Source organism: Vipera berus (assembly GCF_964194415.1).
Source record: "Vipera berus genome assembly, chromosome: 3".
Classification (NCBI taxonomy): domain Eukaryota; kingdom Metazoa; phylum Chordata; class Lepidosauria; order Squamata; family Viperidae; genus Vipera; species Vipera berus.
The window spans coordinates 154,234,374-154,253,730 of NC_138204.1; the positions used below are offsets into that span (position 1 = coordinate 154,234,374).

Here is a 19,357-nt window from a genome sequence, read left to right on the forward strand (position 1 = left end):
GAACTATTTTATTGAATGTCAGTTTCTCTGGAAGTTGTGAATTACAGCATAAAAGATTGCACGGTACACATATACCATGATTTGCCTGCCAATCACGGGGTGTAGGTTTCTTTCCTTATTTTTTTTAATATTTCACCCTGTAAGAGCAACATATTTTCCAGATTACTTCATAACAATGGCAGAGACTGGACAACAGCAAGAAGGAAAGAAATATGCATTTACTGTAGCTTAAGACAATATCAATATTACCACTACACACAATGCTGATTTAAAATGTAAATAGCAACATGTCTTCTCAGTGGCACCAGTCACTATAGTAGAACTTGAAATAACTCAAGGTACCTTTTGAAATACAGAGAAATTTGTATGGTTTCAACTTTCTCCCCTAGGAAAACAAAGAGCAACTTACTTTTAAATGTTTAGGCTTTTGGCTTTGCCAATTCAAAAACAGTATCATTATTTTTGAAGGATGATTTTCAAAAATATCTTATTAATTATCATACATGCTCATTTTTTGCTCAAACTAAAGTAAAACTCCTCCACTATCTTTTTTTTAAACTCCCCATTTAGCAAACTGTTATCAAAAGTAGTTTCTATGAAATACTTTCATTCCAACCTATTTTGGGAAAAATAATAATCCAAGAGGAATGGAAACCTGGCATTAAATTCAACTGGAATGAAGAAGATTCTACTTTGTAAAGGAAGGGGAAAAGATATAAAAGGGACATTAAAGGTTACAGCTAAGTATGGAGATGGAAGTGAGAGAAAAAATTGGATAAAAGCAAAAGTCTTACCGCTACCTGCTTGAAGTGGAATCTGGGCCAAACTTTCACTCATTGCCCTTCTCACATCAAAAAGAGCCCAATTTGGACAGAGGGTACTTGAAATCCCTCTTTCACAAACACAGATTACTTTGAATTTCTCTTTAAAGAGATTCTATCCGGTGAAAACAGGGCAGATTGTTAGCAGGCCAGATGAAGAGTGGACAATCACTTTCTCCAAGGAGGCTTTAACCTTTTACTCACTGGATTAGATCACTTTTAGACCCCTTTAATGATTTCTTCCAACCATTTACCGAAATAACTCTGTAGCACTGGGAGCCTGGGAATCCTAGAAAGCAATCTTAAATCTATGAAATAATTTTAGTGTAGTTTTAGTGAGCCCTTCAGTTCAGTTCTGATTTTTATTACAATGTCAACAAGTGTTTAATTTGTTTTAAAGTTGAGGTTCTTAAATCTGAGTGATATACAGTAGTTTACAGCTTGCTGGCAAGGACCGCTGCAGGGGGAAAAAAAATAATAAGAGTACATAAAGAGTGTTCTGAGTTTGACATTATAAAAGAGGGAGCCAAGCCAAAAGCAGCAGTGCTCTCCCAGCCTCTGGCCGACTCTGGGGCCTGCTCATGCAATGACCAATTTCATCTCTTAACCAATTTCATCTGGAGACTATAATTAAAAGAAATATTTTAATCGGTAATTCCCTTCCCCCCCCAAATAAACATTTACAGATGTTAACTAGTGAGGCAATTTGCTAACTGGTAGTGCTGTTACACCACTGCTATTAATTTCAGGAGAGATCGAGTTCAAATTTATAAAGGGTTTTTCTGCAGTTTGGGTTCCTAATTCCTAACGGTGATAAGGCCCATTTCTTATCTAACAGCACTGTGGTATCACACAAGTGTGATGAACAGAGTTGAGAATTTTATACCAGCACCCAACGTCAAATGCATTTCTTTTTAAATTGGCTGATTTCAAAATTACAGCCAATTGCTATATTCTCAGGCAGGCATTAAGAATTAAGTTATTCCATCCTTACCCTAACTTTAAATGAACAATGAGAAAGTTCTGTAAATGTTCTGTATATTCAAATCAGCTTCTTTTCAGTGCCCAGTTAAATGCATTTGTGGTGTTCCAGCAAAGAAGCATTGGAGACAATCTACTTTTTTATGTAATTTTGGTCCTAAAAAGTGATAAAATGGAGAGACTGTAGAGAAGTTCTTGTCCTCTGAGAACTTTATTTTTTTTAAGGCAGGGGGGGCTTTCCTCAGCTGGCTTAAAACTCTGTAACCAGATGCCTTTGCTTGTGCTGAATGCACACGTGTCAGTCCCACTTCTGCAATGTTAGCTGAAGTGGAACTATTTTTTTCTCAAAGCCAAGTATTTCATGATTTATACAGACGTATCAAATATCTCTGGAGGACCTTGCAAGAAGGTGATGGCAAAAACCTCAGTTCTGACATTTACAGCCCAGACACAGTTGTCTGATGGAAAGCCTTGTCTTGGTCACTGGCTTTGAATGGAGCCAAAGGCTTGAGTAAATCAGCAGAATTTCTTGATTTTTTTAAGGGCTGTGAACACTAAGTGTTTTCCGGTACCTACTTCCTGCCATATCTAAAACAACAGCAGCTGCTTCAGCCTGATAGAGAAGCATCCCAAAGTGAAAATTTTCACAACTGGGGTGGGGGGAAAAAAGAGAAAAAAAGAAGGGGGGGGGCAGGAAGAGAAGGAGGTAGAATGCATTATTCAGAGAAGAGATAACACATGCATACATATAGCTTGTTGTCGACGATAGCCTCTATGCTGAGAGCAACAAAAGCAAGCTCTCTATAATGACCATGGGAATAAGAAGTTTCCAAGCTGGCTAGGAAAACAGGGAAAGCCTCAAAGCACTTGTTCTATTGTACAGCCTATCATATGTTGATTAGCTAATGTCTCCAAAGGACCGATAAGGAAGCATAAGTGACTCAGATGTGAAAGCTGTTGTCCCTTTCTTTACTCTGACTGTCTTTTTGAAAGTGTTTTGAATATTTTCATTAGGGAAAAGTTTGGGTTATGAGAAAAGAAATAACAAAGGACCAGGAAATGTCACAGTGCTATTTTCAACCTGTTCTGCCTCTCGGTTTCTAGATTTGAGGACAAGCCCAGGACAACAATCATAAGGTTGAGCTGCCATACTGATGATAGTTGTTTTCTTTTATTGCTGACAGGAATACAAACATACTCAGATGTGATCTCTTGCCTCAAATCATAAAATCAATAGGCAAAAAAGATAGAGCAACTGTGTCTCCAAATTCAGTTCTAGTCTCTGTATTTAAAAAGAGCTGTCATGCAGTAGAACAGGGGTTTCCAAACATGGCAACATTAAGACTTGTGGACTTCAACTCCCAGAATTCCTCAACCAGCCAGGAAGATCAAAGAAATGGACATTAGGAAAAGAGGATCAGACTAAGCTTGGTTTGCAAGCTTGTGGCACTGCAGATTGTCTTCAAAGGAGTTTCAACAGAAGATATGAAGGAGGCTACTAGTTTTTTTCTAACCGGGAAAAAGTAAAATTCACAATAATCCAAAAATATTTCTCATACGCCAGCAAAGAAACGTGTCATGAAATACACTACAATCTTCGCTTTAAAGGAAGATAGGGCCACCACAAGTGCTTAGTCTTAATCAACAGAGGTATGCTAATGCAACCAAAGCCAGAGTTTCAAGAAATCTTCACAATCGAATTAAATTTTATTCAGGATCAAGAGTTTAAAATAGTACAAATGAGCCATATTTTAACAGTGCCTGATGTTAGTGCTTTAAAATATTTTTGTTGTGGCATCATCCTTTATTAATTAGAGAATGGTGAGAGGTAGGGAGGGAGGTTTGTCCTTGGCTATGCCCCCTCTCTCCAACCAGAACATAGCACCAGAAATTAAGAAGTCATATATTCTCCTAAGAACTAAATGATTATTTGACTCAAAGAATCTATATTAATTAGTGTATTCAATTTAGCTGGATTTTTCTGCTGGATAAATAGCATGGTACAGAATTTGATCTTGGGGAGGGGGGTGGAAATACATTTAGCATAATATTAAAGATCTGTAATTATGTATGGATACTATGCAGTGGTATATCGTATTCAAGGAGAGCCATTTTGGTGTCATGATTAAGGGATCAGGCTAGAGACTGTAAATTCTAGTCCTTCCTTAGCCACAAAGCCAGTTGGGTGACCCTCAGCCAGTCTCTCTCAGCCCTAGGAAGGAGGCAATGGCAAACCACTTCTGAAACCTTACCAAGTACTCATAGTAGTTCAGGCAGTTGTTAGGCGTCAATACTTCCTTGAAGGAACAAAACTAATTAACTAATTTAAGTGACTAATTTATTTAACTAATTAAATAAATAATAATGTTCTATATGTAACGTAGCACATCATGTGGTACATTCTTAGCTATCAAATATCTAAGAAGGCTGCAGATAAGATAAAGTGGAAGTTTGCAGCAGTATTTTATTTCTCGTTGAGAGTAGAAAACTGGATAATATATTCCTATTTTTATTTTTGGCAGAGAGCGAGCGAGCCATTTTTTGCAGACAATTTTTTCACAAGAGAATGAATTTGCAAATTTTTGCTAATCCTCAAATGGCTGGATTGAAAAAGCTGACAGACAAAATTATTTTTTGATATTTTTAATCTCATATAAAAGGTAAAGGTTCCCCCGCACATGCGTGCTAGTCGTTTCCGACTCTAGGGGCCGGTGCTCATCTCCGTTTCAAAGCCGAAGAGCCAGCACTTGTCCGAGGACGTCTCTGTGGTCATGTGGCCGGCATGACTAGACGCCAAAGGCGCACGGAACGCTGTTACCTTCCCACTGTAGTGGTCCCTATTTTTCTACTTGCATTTTTACGTGCTTTCGAACTGCTAGGTTGGCAGAAGCTGGGACAAGTAACAGGTGCTCACTCTGTTACGCGGCACTCGGGATTCGACCCGCCAAACTGCCGACCTTCCGATCGACAAGCTCAGCGTCCTAACCCACTGAGCCACCGCGTCCCTTTTTTAATCTCATATACCTACCCACTATTAGGTACCATAGTTAAGGCAATCAGTTTTTGTTCTTTTTCCAGGTTAAAATAAACACTCTGAACCAGAATACTGTCTGAAAATTACTTTACACAGGTGTTTCTCAAATTAGTTTTAAAAATATTTTAAAAAACTATGTAGTTTCAGTTTCTGTTATGTTAGCCCCGGGTTTTCCCATTTATGCAACAGCAACTATGAATATGCTAAAATGTTTGTATATATTTATAATTTTTGTATTTTTTGAATACACACACATTCATTACTCCAATTAACCTCTATACATTCCTTAATCTTTATCTCTCACAGTAATATAACTCAATAGTATCTAATTAATCCACATGTCCAATCTATATGTCTTATGTGGTTCAGTTCTTGGATCTAGCCAGAGAAACTAAGAAGCATATTATTATATCTTGCCTTTCATCGAAACAATCAACTATCAAAATATTTTTAAAAGTCATTTTTTAAAAAAACAACCAGAAAAACAAAATAGACTAGATCCCAACACATTTGTCATGAGAGTTAGCAGCCTTTCAGAAATGCCTTTTCCTCACATCTCTGGAAACATGATTTCCTCCCATCCTCAAGATGAGGGGGAAGTATGTAGCTTGGAAGGAGTAACTACCTGCCATGTTCCTCTTGCTGTATTACTAAAATAAACTCCTCATTGAGGAGGCAAGGATCACAGAACGGAAAGAGGCTGTTCTCCTCTCCCTCCTGCCAGCCAAACGAAGAGCCTAACCCTAACCCTAACCCCTAAGATTCCTGAGCATTCAGAAGCTAGATTTGTCTGTATCAGTGCTGCAGAAATGAATATTCTTGCCTAATCTTCTCTTTATTGTGTATTATATTCAATAGATGTCTGAAGATGTTCATCGCATTGACAAGAGTGGAAGAAGACCTTCAACATCACCATGTAGCGATGCACAATTAGGTATCATCAATGTACAGTTATTGATGATTCCTTAACCTGAGCTGACAGATGAGAACTCCAAGTGGCTACATGTGGATGATGATACAAAACCATATGATGTAGCAATTTGCTAAATCTAAGTAGATTATAGTCAAATCAATGCTAGGAAGAGGAAACTGGAAACATACTCCTGTATGTTATTTGAAAAACTACGCAAAAAGGCAGGATCCAGATGTAATGATGCAAACATATTATGCCTCATCCTGTTTGACAGAGACCACCAGCTTAATTTTCCCTTATAACTTTTCCAATGAAATCTACAAATGTATATATTTTCCCGTTTTTCAGACAAAAGAAAAATATTTTATATGATACCTCTGCGAGATCTGTCTTTTCGGTGACATCATGGACATTATCCTTTACAAAGAAAAGACCATAATGACAGCAATCTCATGGATTACAATGAGCAGACTAATCTTTCAGAAACAAACTAAGAATGTGTCCATTTTCTTAAAAAAACAAAAATCAAAATCAACAGTTGTCAAGTATGTCTAAGAAAAACAATCTTCTGTGCTGCATTGGAGATCTCTAAAAGCAATGCTGGGCTTAGACAGTCAGTACTATGTTCAGTAAACATAATAATCCTGCATTTTAGGCTATTATCACAGGCCTAGTGCAATTTGCATTAAACCAGATGGGAGATTTGATACTGAGCAAAATATTTCCTAGGAAATATTAAGTCATCAAGGCTAATTCCAATAATAGAATTACTCTAGGGTCTTATTGGGAACTTGGAGAACTGGTCATTTAATTTCTGACAAAGAAGCTTTATGTTTTAAAAGCTGAACATATTTACTATTCATAAACACTTCAAATATAGTGAAAACAAGAAAACAATAACATACAATAACAAACTTCTGAAGCTCTGCTCTTGCCTTTCTAGTTACTTGGACTTTTTATATCTCTACCCTCTAATATGGCCATCTTTGGTTCTCCCCTCTTCTTTTCTGTATCTTCTGTCTTGATTCCCAAAAAACCACTGTGTTATCTTGCAAATCCTCTCCTAATTTACGCCACACCATAGACTGTCTTCCTCTACAGGCACAAATCATGTGTTTCCTAGTAATCATTTCTCTTGCTGGTTTCTCCAGCGGTAAAGAGTTCCCCAGTCCAAAATGAATAGATCAGCTAGTCTATATGCCTTAAAATTGCCAAAGAGCTTTCTGATATTTTATTTATTTTTTATTTTTTTTATTTTAATTCCATTTATATCCCGCCCTTCTCCGAAGACTCAGGGCGGCTTACAAGCTTAGCAGTAGCCTTCATTCTATGTATATGCCTGCTTATTAGGGCTTTCGCCCCCCCCAAGCGGCATTATTACAAAGTCAGCTTAATTGCCCCCAACAATCTGGGTCCTCATTTATGAGATGTGCTCCTAAATAAAAATCGGGTCTGTATCCATCCACAATATACCAAACTGTTTTCTATACAACAATATTTTTGCATCTGGCTATGACTGAAAAAAGAGCACCATGAGTAAGGATGGCCAAAAGTTTGAAGACCAAGGCCCTTCATTGGCCCCAACATGGCTGCTGGCTGACTTTCAGAAGTTATTTTTCAGAAAAATAACTTATCCAGAAGCAGTTCTGTCAAGACAAACCAGGTCATTAGAGCAATGAGAGTTTATATAGCTCCCACAGTGGCTGTGGACTGACCTGCCAACACTATGCAACTCTCAAGTGACACTCCCCAGAAATATTTCAAATGAATATCATATTTCAGTGATGAATGCAAGCATCTGAACAAAGCTTTTTCAGGAAAGCTCTGTAAGTTTCTGGATAATATATGTTTTCTTTGGCAACATCCCAGGCTTATAAATAAACAAAAATTCTGAAACTTATGTGCAACACGATCTTATCTACTAAGCAATATTATGGTCATTTTAAACATCCTTCCTATCTAGAATGGCATGATGAAAGGAAGCAAATGTCTGAAATGGGAAATGACTCTCAACTGTCTTTCATTTTTTTCTGTGTGAGAGATATTTGGGCTAAAGGAAGCAGTTGCACATAATGTCACAAAGATCAGCATATTTGTTGGATTGAATGCTGCCCCTTAATGCACATTAAATGTTTCTTTTCAAATCACTTCTACAACGCAGCAAAAAAAATCACAAGACACTTATTTATTTCTTTTCTGCTCTTAGTTTTGCTTGTTACTCATATCAGTAACAATACTTAACTATACTTGAACATCAGGACAAGAGGAAGACAGAAGGTTTTAGTCCTTTTACACAAACTCAGCAACTTTGGACCCTCAGTTTTAGTGTGATGCTTATCAGTGTTCTCAGCCAACACATTCTATTTTGACTATTCTAATGGGGATTCCCTGTCAATGTCTAAAGATTTTAAGGTGTATTCTAGTAGAATTCTAGCCAAGTGTGACAATGAAATTAGATTCTTTGTGTAGGCATTCACCTAACATTCTTCTACAGCTACACATAAACAAACAACATTTATGGCCATTGTTCCCCATTACTTCTCTTTACAGTCTTCAAGTTGAAGACAATTGCTTAGAATTACACTGACAAAACTTTTTTCACCAGTTAGATAACTTCTTTATTTGGTGTTTAGTTGCCATTTTAATCTTCCTTAACCTGGTGCATTCTAGAGATTGCAATGGCAACTCCCAGAATTTGAAAAGATAGTTAAAGTCACCATTTATCCTAGTATTCAAGCATGATGATTTGGCATTATCTTACAATAATCTTTCTTCTCCTTCCATATTGAATCAGTTACAAATGTATGCAACTTGCTCTGTTGTAATATTTCAAATTGCCTCCCTATCTTTTCATTTAAGTCTGTTTAACCAATCCTTGGAGGACTCGAACACTTGGGAGCTTCTTGTGTACTTATTTAAACTCAACCTATTTTACATTCAAATCAAAATTGTAACTTTGAAAGCACACTAAATGCATGTTGAGGACTACTGATATTCTAAAGCAAATGATATAGAATACACTTATAATAATACACTTATATAAAATATGATGAATTCTCAATGAAATCTCAAACTTTCCAGCCCAGGGAACCTAGAGAGGCATGTAGCTGTTGAAACATCTTAGGACGACCCTAAATATTTCCTACCTGAAATGTCTCTTTGGGAGGTATCACTGAAAGGGTACTTCCTACAGCTTATTGCAACAGAAAGAAAGGAAAATCATAACTTCATGAATGTCATTTAAAGGCCTACCACTCAAATGTAGACATTAAGGTTCATTAAAGGTTTGACCCTAATTAAATATTTGAAAATTTTCTTGCCTACCCATCAAAATGAATGTCCACCTCCAGGCTTAGTGATCCAGCATGTTTTACCACAGGAGTATATGTGCTTTCAATCACCATTATAAAATGAGGAGGGGTCTTCAATCTGGGCACACAGCCAGTTTTACTAAAACTTTCCACTAGAAAAGGCTTTTGTTTCTTCTCTGAAGCTGCTAAGCTAGGCCAAATAAAAGGAAGCGCAGGGAGGGAGCAATAAGGGAAGTTTGAAATCTAGTCCAGTGTGTGTTGACAGTATTACTGGACCTCGCAGAAGACCTGTACGTTTTTCTAATGACATCTGTACTACTGGAAATTAGTGAGCACCCACCAAGGTTTTAGGAAAGGGCTAATTACGGCACCAGTAGACTAAACTTAATGCTTGGAGAGCCAATCATTCTAATCACAAAGCTGAGGTGCATGAAAAGGATATATTTCAACAGAAGAAGAATTCTGTCTGGTACAGTTCCTGTTCAAATAAACTACATGACTAAACCATGTGTATAACTGTGTGTGTGTATGTGTGTATAACACTCCATCTCTTCCTACACATATGGTGCAAAAAGCACAGGCTTAAACAGGAGAAATATAGCCAAGGGAGATTTCTAACAGTTGGGAAGTATAAGCAATTCTTGGGTAGTGGATAGCCTTCACAATTCCAAGCATTTATTTTTAAGAGAAAACTTTAAAAATAGTTGGCCAAGTTGCAGCTTTCAGTAACACTTTGCCTTTACCAGGTTCTTCCCCCCACTCCTTCCAGCCTTTTTACATACCTGTATGAGTGTTTAACATGCCTAATTTCCCCCCACTTTTATTGTTAATAACAACACAAATGTTATGTATGTATTCTAGGACAAAGGGCTATAAAACTCTCAAGTACATAGAGACAATTACAGACCCTCATAATTGCAGACAGCAAGAATTGACTGACAATGAATAAATCTACTGATGAGTGACATCTACCCTTTACCAACCAGTACTCCAAATCCAAGGACCTCTTTCTTATGATGTGCCAGGCTTCGCAAGCCTATTGACTATGCTGATTGGAAAAATCAGAGACTTGTATTCTCAACACTTCCAGAAGGCACCAGTTTGAAGACGCATGGTGCATAGCTCTGGACAACATTTCTATATAAGTTGATTAAGTTAAGCCTTCCTTTAGAAAGAAGAGGGAGTAAATATATGTGCAGTGGAAAAACAATTTGAGTTTCTAAATTCAGTTTCCTAAAGCAGTTTCAGGGTAATTCTAGCTGATTTTTCAGGTGCAAAAGTGACACTGCAAGACTTTACAGATTACCAAGGACATAATCTTTCACTGTAGTTTAATAAATCTGTTAAGTCTTCAGCAGAGTTATGGTTGACAGGATTTTCAACTTTCTAAACCTAAAAGTTCTGTCAATTTGCACTAACTGAAGGTGAATCTAATTATCTTCCTCTTTCAAAATCATCTAACACATTGTGAGATATCTTCATACCCACTGCGATTTATCATCCTAGTTAGCTTGTGACTATACTTTGAATTTGCCCCTATTTTACCAAAGAGTTTCTTTCCTATAGCACCACTCTCAAGGTAACCAGCAGGAGTAAGATAAACAAACAATGGCCATGAACATGAGTTGAAGTCTTGTTCCGTTTTTACATGCAACACATGTAGAAAAGGAGTGGGGCTTTCTTGTGCAGTTGTGACCACCATTTTGATTTTTTGTCCCCCTTCTATCCCCTGGCAACTGACCCTACCTCCTTTTATTCACTGATAAGTTTAACTGGTGAAAGCAACCATGATGAATAAACATTTTTGTTGTCTTTTGTTGTTATCAAGCTAACTACGGTTATTTTAATATTGAAATTTCACTCTGGGAATGAAACCTGTATTTTCCCAGTAGGATAACACTGAATTATCTCTAGCAAAGTCAAAGCACGGAGAATTTTTTTGTACAGTTACAGATCGTTCTGATGATCCAATTTTTCTCTGCTTGTTTCCAGAGAAGGATTCTTGTGGAGCAGTCTCATCAAACCTGTTGCTCTCCAAATGGATCAGACTATAATTCTCACCATTCCATGCTTACTGGAGAACAGGAAGAGGATCAATCCGGAAGGCAACAGGCCATTCTAGAGAATGTGCAGTTTGACCTTTCCATAGCAAATGCCAAATATTTTATGAGTTCCAATCCGATGTTACCTTCCCCATGCCAAACAACAGCACTATAGGGATATGCTAAATTGAGTCACACATTATGCTAAATCAGATTATGATATGATTTACCATATTTGATTTCAGCCATTATGGTTTGTAAATAATAATCTGCGGTTTAGATGATGGGTAGACCATTATGTTTATTCAAATGTAACTATAACTAAGCATGCAAACTTTGTCAAAGGTTGAACCACCCCTTAAGATAATTGGAACCTATACTACTCCTTTTTGTTTCAGATTTTTACCTAAAGTGTTCAAGATTACTTCTTCAAAGTCTTCATTTGCAGTTTCCCACAACCCTAAAGGCACAATCGATTTCACATTACAGAAACCAATAGATTGTGTTTGAAATGTCAACCTAATGTTAACACTTCACGTTTTAAAGAATTACTATTATTTGTTCATTGTTTTTCTGTAAAACATGAATTGTTATCAACATATTCAAGAAAACACTGATTAATAGTATCTCCCTGTGTAGAAAAGTTGGCTCATCAGTTAGTTTCCAGTTTCTCTTCCTGTTAGTGCTGACGTGTTCCCTTGTCGCTTATAGAGATAACATTTATTGATAACCCTTGCTAATTTCTTTGATGTCCTTAATGGTAGGAAATAACTTCACAACTGAATGGCATTGTGCAGTAGGAATCAAAATACACCAAAAGAACATTAATAAGATTAATAATCCAAATGGCCTCCCTTTGATGCTGAAATGGCAAATACTATCATTTTCAAAATAATCTTAAATGCCAACTTATTCTGAGAGCTACACACTTTTGAAAAGTGACATTCTGATAAAAACCAAACATATTCAGCTTTAGGAACAGGGATTTTGTGAGCTAAAATAGCCTTCCCTCTTCTGTATTATTTTAAAAGGGATGTAGTGGTATATTCATTTATATGGTCACTTTTTCTGTTTCTAGATTATTGTTTATTATTGTTGATTATTATTATTGTTGTTATTATTATTATTATTATTCACATAGTCAGCCAGATGTTCAGACTGGGTTTGGCATTTTTGTCTATCTATCGAGTCCTTACCAGGGACCTGGGATAGGCAGATCTGGATGTTTGATGGTGTTATGGATATTGTCGGAGAATGGAAGCTGTTTCCATACAGCCGCCTTTTGCAATTGACTGATGGCGAACTTGTCAATGCCAATAGTGTTCAAATGGAGCTCCAGTTCTTTTGGAATTGCACACAAGGCACTTACTACTACTACTACTACTACGATGATGATGATATTATTATTATTATTATTATTATTATTATTATTATTATTATTATTATTATTATTATTATTATTATTATATTATTATTATTATTATTATTATTAATTAGCCCCAAACTGTGAAATCATAGCTGCCAGTTTTTTAGTTGGCGTTGTCCTTTATAACACATTTTTTTCCAAGAACCTAGGATGTTGTATTGGTGTAGTATATCTGTGGATCCAAGCAGTGTGACCTTTTGTAATTGACAGAGATTTTGTCAATGCACTGTCCAAGATTGTTTGGTATAGCACCCAGTGTGCTAATAACCACTGGGATCATGATAGCCAGTTTATGCCATAATCTTTCGATTTTGATTAAAATTGTTTTTTTTTGAAATTATTTTGATTGAAATTATTATTATGGTTGTTTGCATAATCAGCCAGATGTTTAGACTCAATTTGGCATTTTTATTCAGCCATCAATTCCTTCTTAAGGACCTGGTATACACAGATGTTGTTATTTGATGTTAAAGGTATCATTGCATGATGTAAGCTGTTTCAAGTTAAGCTGCCTTTTATATTTGACGGAGGATGATTTTGTCAACGCTGATGTGTGTTCAAGTGGAGCTCCAGACTTTTGGGGATTGCACCCAAGGCCCCTACTACAATTGGTGCTATTTTTGCTTTCTTTTGCCATAGTTATTCTACTTCTATTTGCAGATCATTGCATTTTGTGATTTTCTCCAATTTTTTCTCTTTTATCCTGCTGTTTCCAGGTACTACTGCGTCCATTATCAGACTTTTTTGTCTTTCTTATTGACAATGGTTAAAACTGGGATGTACTATGGCAGGTGCTTGTCTGTATTTGGCAAAAAATTAAAAATATGTGCATGAGTGACTCAACAATACCACGGAAAACACTGACATAAATAAACCAGCAGAGGTAACTAGATTAAAGATACATTTCAGATGCTCTGGCATGGAGACATCCTGCTTGACATAAGAATATAAAAAGGGCTTTCCTGAATTTTTCTAATTGTTTAATTTAATATTTTGTACAGGCAATATTTATCCACATAAATATTATACTAAAAGCAACTGGGGAGTCATGTGCCATTTTGGATGTGATGAATACCTTTTGAATTTCTTTTCAGAATTATAGCAAATATTAGTGGGATACTTTAAAAAACTATATTGCAATCCCTGGAACAAGAAAATGCAATTGCTAGTCAAGCTTCACATTTCAATTTTTAAAATGAGAATTTAGGTTTAGTCATGCTGCCTAGAGTTAGAGTGAAATATTACAAATGCTTTTGTAAAAACACATAGAAACAAATTGTGACTATTTTTTCTTTTTCCTTCCTAGTGTTTTCCTGCAAGTGCACAATCTGCTTTTTTCCAATCACTTGAGAGTTGATCCACTAGTTGCAAAAGGAATTATCCAATTGGCTTGTCACCTTAGAGTTACGTTATGGGCTGAGAGAAAGTGACTGGCCCAAAATCACCCAGCTGGCTTTCATGCCTAAGGCAGGACTAGAATTCTCAGTCTCCTGGTTTCTAGCATGATGCCTTAATGTTTGGTTTCCATTAAACCAAACAGGCTATCTTGTGGTTGATTTCTATTACAAGAGAATTTTAAGTATTATATTGATTGAAAAAAATTAAGTCTATTCAAAGGCATTTCTTTGTCTTTTGGAAGGACTTCTTTCATTGCCTTGGGTCAAACATCGCAACATTCAAGACTTTAAACACCGCATCACAATTCAGTGAAGTAATGCAATAAAATTCCAGATTTCATCTTGCTTGAAATGATTCTATCTTTGGAAGCTGGACAAACTCAGTGTAGCATTTTAGCAATGCAGTGGTGCATGGAGAATATATATGTATGAAATAGGTAGATGTAGGTACAGAATTATCTATGATTTATAATTCAAAACAAAGATTTTTTTCATGTAGCAATGGAAACAGCTTTAACTTTAGATGCTAGAGAAGGAAAATAATGTTTGTGCCTTTTTTAATGTAGGTATTCTTAGACTTTTCATCATTTAATTCTAACTTGTAGGCTTATCCATTTCAAGCTGCTATATGATGGTTAGCTTTCAATGTCATTCTACTTGCTCTTGGCTATAGCTTAAGCCAAGACCAATAATGGTTAATGTTATTATATTGTAGTTCTTGGACATGCACATACTTTAACAATGACTAATAGTGCTTAATGTTTAGCTTATGGACTTTCATTAATGTTGACAACAGTAAATACATCTTTCTATACATATGTCATCCAAGCAGACTTCTGTGCCATTCCACAAGGCTGTTAGTTGTCAGCTTCCCCTTTCCTGAATATTCCACGAGGCTACAATAACTCAATGGCTCAACACAAAATGGCTGAACACAAACCTCTACATCTACAAACTTACCATCATCCAGGTATAACTGGTCCAATTCTTCAGGTTCTTGCTTGATCATTACGGGCATAGGGGCCAAATTATGATTACTGTCCTCATGCAAGTCGGTCAATGACAGTGGCTGATTTGCTGGAGTTTCATTTCTTTGAATGTTCGGCAGCTGCTGTTGGCCCATTACAGTTGAGTGAGTTGGACTGCAGGACTGCAAATAGGTTGACTCTTGGGTTACAGATGGAACTGGAGAGGAAGGACTGTTGGGATAGAGTGTTTGTTGATTACCAAGGGAACAGGTACTGCTCAGATGTTGACTCACCTGCGGCTGCAGCATGATGTGAGATGACTGATCAGGAGAGCTTGGGTGCACAACAATAGACCTTGGCACTTCCTGTATGGTGGGGACACCTCCAGCCGTCTGCTGAAGTCCTAGATGATTATGGCCTGGGTTGGTGATGCACTTATAAGCAGGAGAGGACAGATCATGCAGCTTAGGACTAGAGCTGGGAGATGATGACATCACAGTGTTTCTCTGCTGACAGGAAGCAAAGCCAGTTACAAGGCACGAGCCAGGATCAGGAGGCATCATGATCTGCTGGCTGTAATACGGTTTGGAGAGAGGGCTTAATCCATGGCTCCTTGGTCCACAGGTTTGAGCAGACTCGTAATCATCAGTGGGTTCTGTTTTTATAATTGGAACTGTTGAAAGAAAAAGAAAGTGCTTTGAATAAACCTAGAGTTAATATGATCAAGTTGGCTTGTGGCTAGGATACTCTTTGCAAAAACAAACAAAGTCTTGAATAAGACTCTGTGTGTCCTTTGCTAGTTCTCTCCCCCTCCCTCGCCAAAATACGAATGACTCATCCAAGCAAGAAAGCCACAGCTGGTTCTAATACTGGAAAAGGCTATTTTTTTTGGACTCTCCGCCAGCTCTAATGTGCTATAAAAATCTATTTGCAAATAGCTGTGCTACAGTAGAAGCCCTGGACCCAAGGGCTCTATGGATCTGTAGTAATCAAAGGAATTTTTTAAAACTTGGATGTACTACTGCTTGTCGACTGCTACTGATGGCCCATTTGATAGATGTCTGCACAATGGGTAAATTCAAGCATAGGGAGTCTGCGAAGGGGCTTTCAGAGTTCACAAAAACAAAACTTCAGAGAGAACGACAAGCTTAAGAAAAAGCATACAATTCCGTCATAAAGCTTTTATTTCTAGAAACAAAAATTGAACTACCTTAAAAATAATAATAGTGTCTATATATAATTTTTATAATCCCTGTGACAGTATAGAGATATTTCATGAAGGTAAGTTTCCAAGTCACATTTATTGAATTCAGAAGACTACTTTGGGACTAAGCTAAATTTATCAGTTGTATTAGTTCCCAGACATATTTAATATTTTCTTCAAACACAATTTATAAACAGAAATGTGATTTAAATAGCATTTTCACAGATACTTTGTTTGCGAGTAAGATACGAGTTAGGTTTTGGGCTTAGAGTTAGCAGTTAATTATCACTGAAGAAGAAAAAATCATTAACAAAGAATTAATTTGTATATAATTTGGTGTGAATGCGAAATCTTGTATATTTAAAAATAAGTGACACAGGTTAATTGAAATCAACATTAACGATAATGAAAAAGACTGTGGCTAAATGTAACAATGGCTTCCCCACCCAATAAACATTTAGAAGATAGTTATGTGAAAACAACAACCAGCAAGCGCCTTCATTATCAATAAAGTCCCAAAGGTGCTTTTTGAAGTGGCAACTGGACTTTTTTTTTGAAGACGTTTTGCTTCTCATCCAAAAAACTTGTTCAGTTCTGACTGGATGGTGGAAAATGAAAAGATTTATATTCCTTGCAGACAGATGGTTGTTTGCATTCTTTTAGAGAGTCATTGAGGTAACTGGAGGTTTATCTGTATCCTTAGGGTAATAAACCTCCAGTGGCCTCAACGACTCTCTAAAAGAATGCAAATGACCAGCTATTTGCAAGGAATATAAATCCTTCCATTCCCCGCCATCTAATTAGAGCCGAAGAAGCTTCTTGGATGAGAAGTGAAACATCTTCAATGAAAAAAGGAAGTCCAGTTGCTTCTTGAAAAAGCACTTTTGGGACAACCATGACCTGAATGACCCAGAATCTCCATAGACATTTACCAATAGAAAGGTGAATGGCCATGCTTGCTGAGGATGACAGGAGAATGATTATATATGAACCAGTCTGCTGATTCATAGAAAGAATATTAAAAATAAAATGAGTAAACTATGTCCCGATGAACACTGAGGACATATCAGCTTTAGTTCAATCACCAAAATTCCTATAAAATCTAGCCAATTCTTCTCAATATATCTGAAGATCCAATGTGAAAACTACACTTGGTAAAAAAAAAAGGATTTTCAGTTTTAGGGAGATGCCAAGGAACTTGGTTTCCAGGTAACCTGTGTGACTGTTCAGACTGTTAGTCAGGTGATAACTGATGATCATTCTTCCTTCCATCTTTTAAGATAACCATTCTTCATTCTTCCTTCCTTCTCCTTTGGTTAATTAGAACCAAAGAGTGGACCATCCTCCTAATAGATACCATACATCAGGCAAGTTTTCAGTAACGATTGCTTCTTTCTGCCTGGTAGCTGACACAAGAATCAGAGGAATCTCTGAATCTAATTAAAAAGCACCTGTTCTCAAGCAATAAGTCATGGATATAATATCAGAAGTGTCACTATAAATCTATATAAGTTTTGCATATACCCAGTTTAGCAAAAAGTAATTTAAATCCACACAAAAACACACACACACAAACAAACACACAACCCATCAAATAGGTGCTGCCATTGCTTTTAGAGATTTAGAAGGACATTTGAGAAGATCTACAGGTTTTCTGGGTTTTATCAAGGGATGCTAAGTTTGAAACTGGAATTATGTAGTAAATGCCTCTAGCTTTCTGATTTTGCTACATAATTCTTGAGAATATAAGATCTGATTATCTAGTTAATTCATTGATATTTCATTGCATCATAGGCTGAGATCTGGCTTATACCCAGATGTTCTAACTATTATGTAAATATTTTTCTCACTGGAATCTTTATATTAACCTTAAGCGGATATATTTTGAAATTTTTTTAAAAAAAACACAGCTGTACACGTAATATTTAGAATAATATCAGCAGATTAACATCAGATTTTACCTTCAAGGTGAGATAAATATTACTATAAGTGATATAGTAATTTATTTATTCAAGGGCCTTCAAGTCAGTCTTGGCTGCTGGCGACTGTCTGGATAACTCCGTATAGTTTTTGTTTTTTTTTGCAAGATTTGGTAGTGGTTTCCTATTTTCTTCTTCCTGGGGCTGAGAGGGAGTGACTAATTGAAAGTTACCCAACTGGCTCTGTGCCTAAGGCAGGACTAGAACTCACGGTCTCCTGGTTTCTAGCCTGATGCCTTAACCACTACATCAGATTGGCACTTCAGTAACTAATTATTAAGACATATCTACTTATTTATTTTCAGTGGTATTGTTTTATTTTATCAAAAATGATCATTATTCAAACTTAGTAATAGCTAACAAATTGTCTCCTGGATATAATATGATTCCTATCATCCTCAACTAGTATGATCATTTACCTCATTAGCTAAGATGATGGAAAATTAAATTCAGGACACCTGAATTTGGGAATACTTTGCTGAAATGACTGAAAAAGGTTTTTTTAGAAGCATAATCTCAATAAAATGGTGAATAATGATGCTATATACCTGTGGTGGCGAACCTATGGCACGTGTGCCACAGGTGGCACGCAGAGCCCTCTCTGTGGGCATGCACACCATTGCCCCAGTCCTAGGCCTTCAGCTGGGTTTTATAAAACTGTTTCGCTTTAGGCCTCCGCCGCCGTGTGCAAAAAAAAAAAGGTTCAATCAATTTCAACTTCTCATGGAGAAAAAAAAAGATCTCGCAAAGTTGGAATTGATTGATTGAACTTTTTAGTCCCACCCAGTCTGCTGTTACCATCGCAGCCACGCCCACCCAATGGGCCATGCTCACCCAATGGGCCACACCCACCCGGCACATAAGTGGGTTTTGGGTTGTAGTTTGGGCACTCGGTCTCTAAAAGTTTCGCCATCACTGCTATATACCAACTTTTTTATAAAGACCATCGATTAATGAATTTTTGTTCAAAAGTTTTAAAATGACAAATGGGAGATCAGATTTGCTCCAGACTTTCTATAATTTTTATATTATCCTGAACTCTGTTAGATTTTAATATACTGCCCTAATTTTAGGAATTAATAGTAATATTTAGCCTATCAAATTAATTAGCTAAGATTTAATACACAATAACTATGATGGTTTTAGGCTAAACCATTTTTTTAAATTCCATTTATATCCCGCCCTTCTCCAAAGACTCAGGGCGGTTTACAAGCTTAGCAGTAGCCTTCATTCTATGTATATGCCTGCTTATTAGGGCTTTCACACACACCCAAGCGGCAT

At 36.7% G+C, this 19,357-nt stretch overlaps 1 protein-coding gene across 5 annotated transcripts in view; it reads right to left on the reverse strand.

The window, feature by feature from the left end:
- The window catches only part of NFATC1 (nuclear factor of activated T cells 1), a 130,673-nt gene that overhangs the window by 11,356 nt on the left and 99,960 nt on the right, over positions 1 to 19,357 (reverse strand). For 4 of the 5 annotated variants that reach the window (XM_081324038.1, XM_081324037.1, XM_081324036.1 and 1 more), the window contains exon 9: positions 14,886 to 15,566. In XM_081324038.1, the coding sequence (XP_081180164.1) occupies positions 14,886 to 15,566 (681 nt within the window). The remainder of the gene's footprint in view (positions 1 to 14,885; positions 15,567 to 19,357) is intronic. The other variant, XM_081324039.1, reaches the window with a different exon arrangement.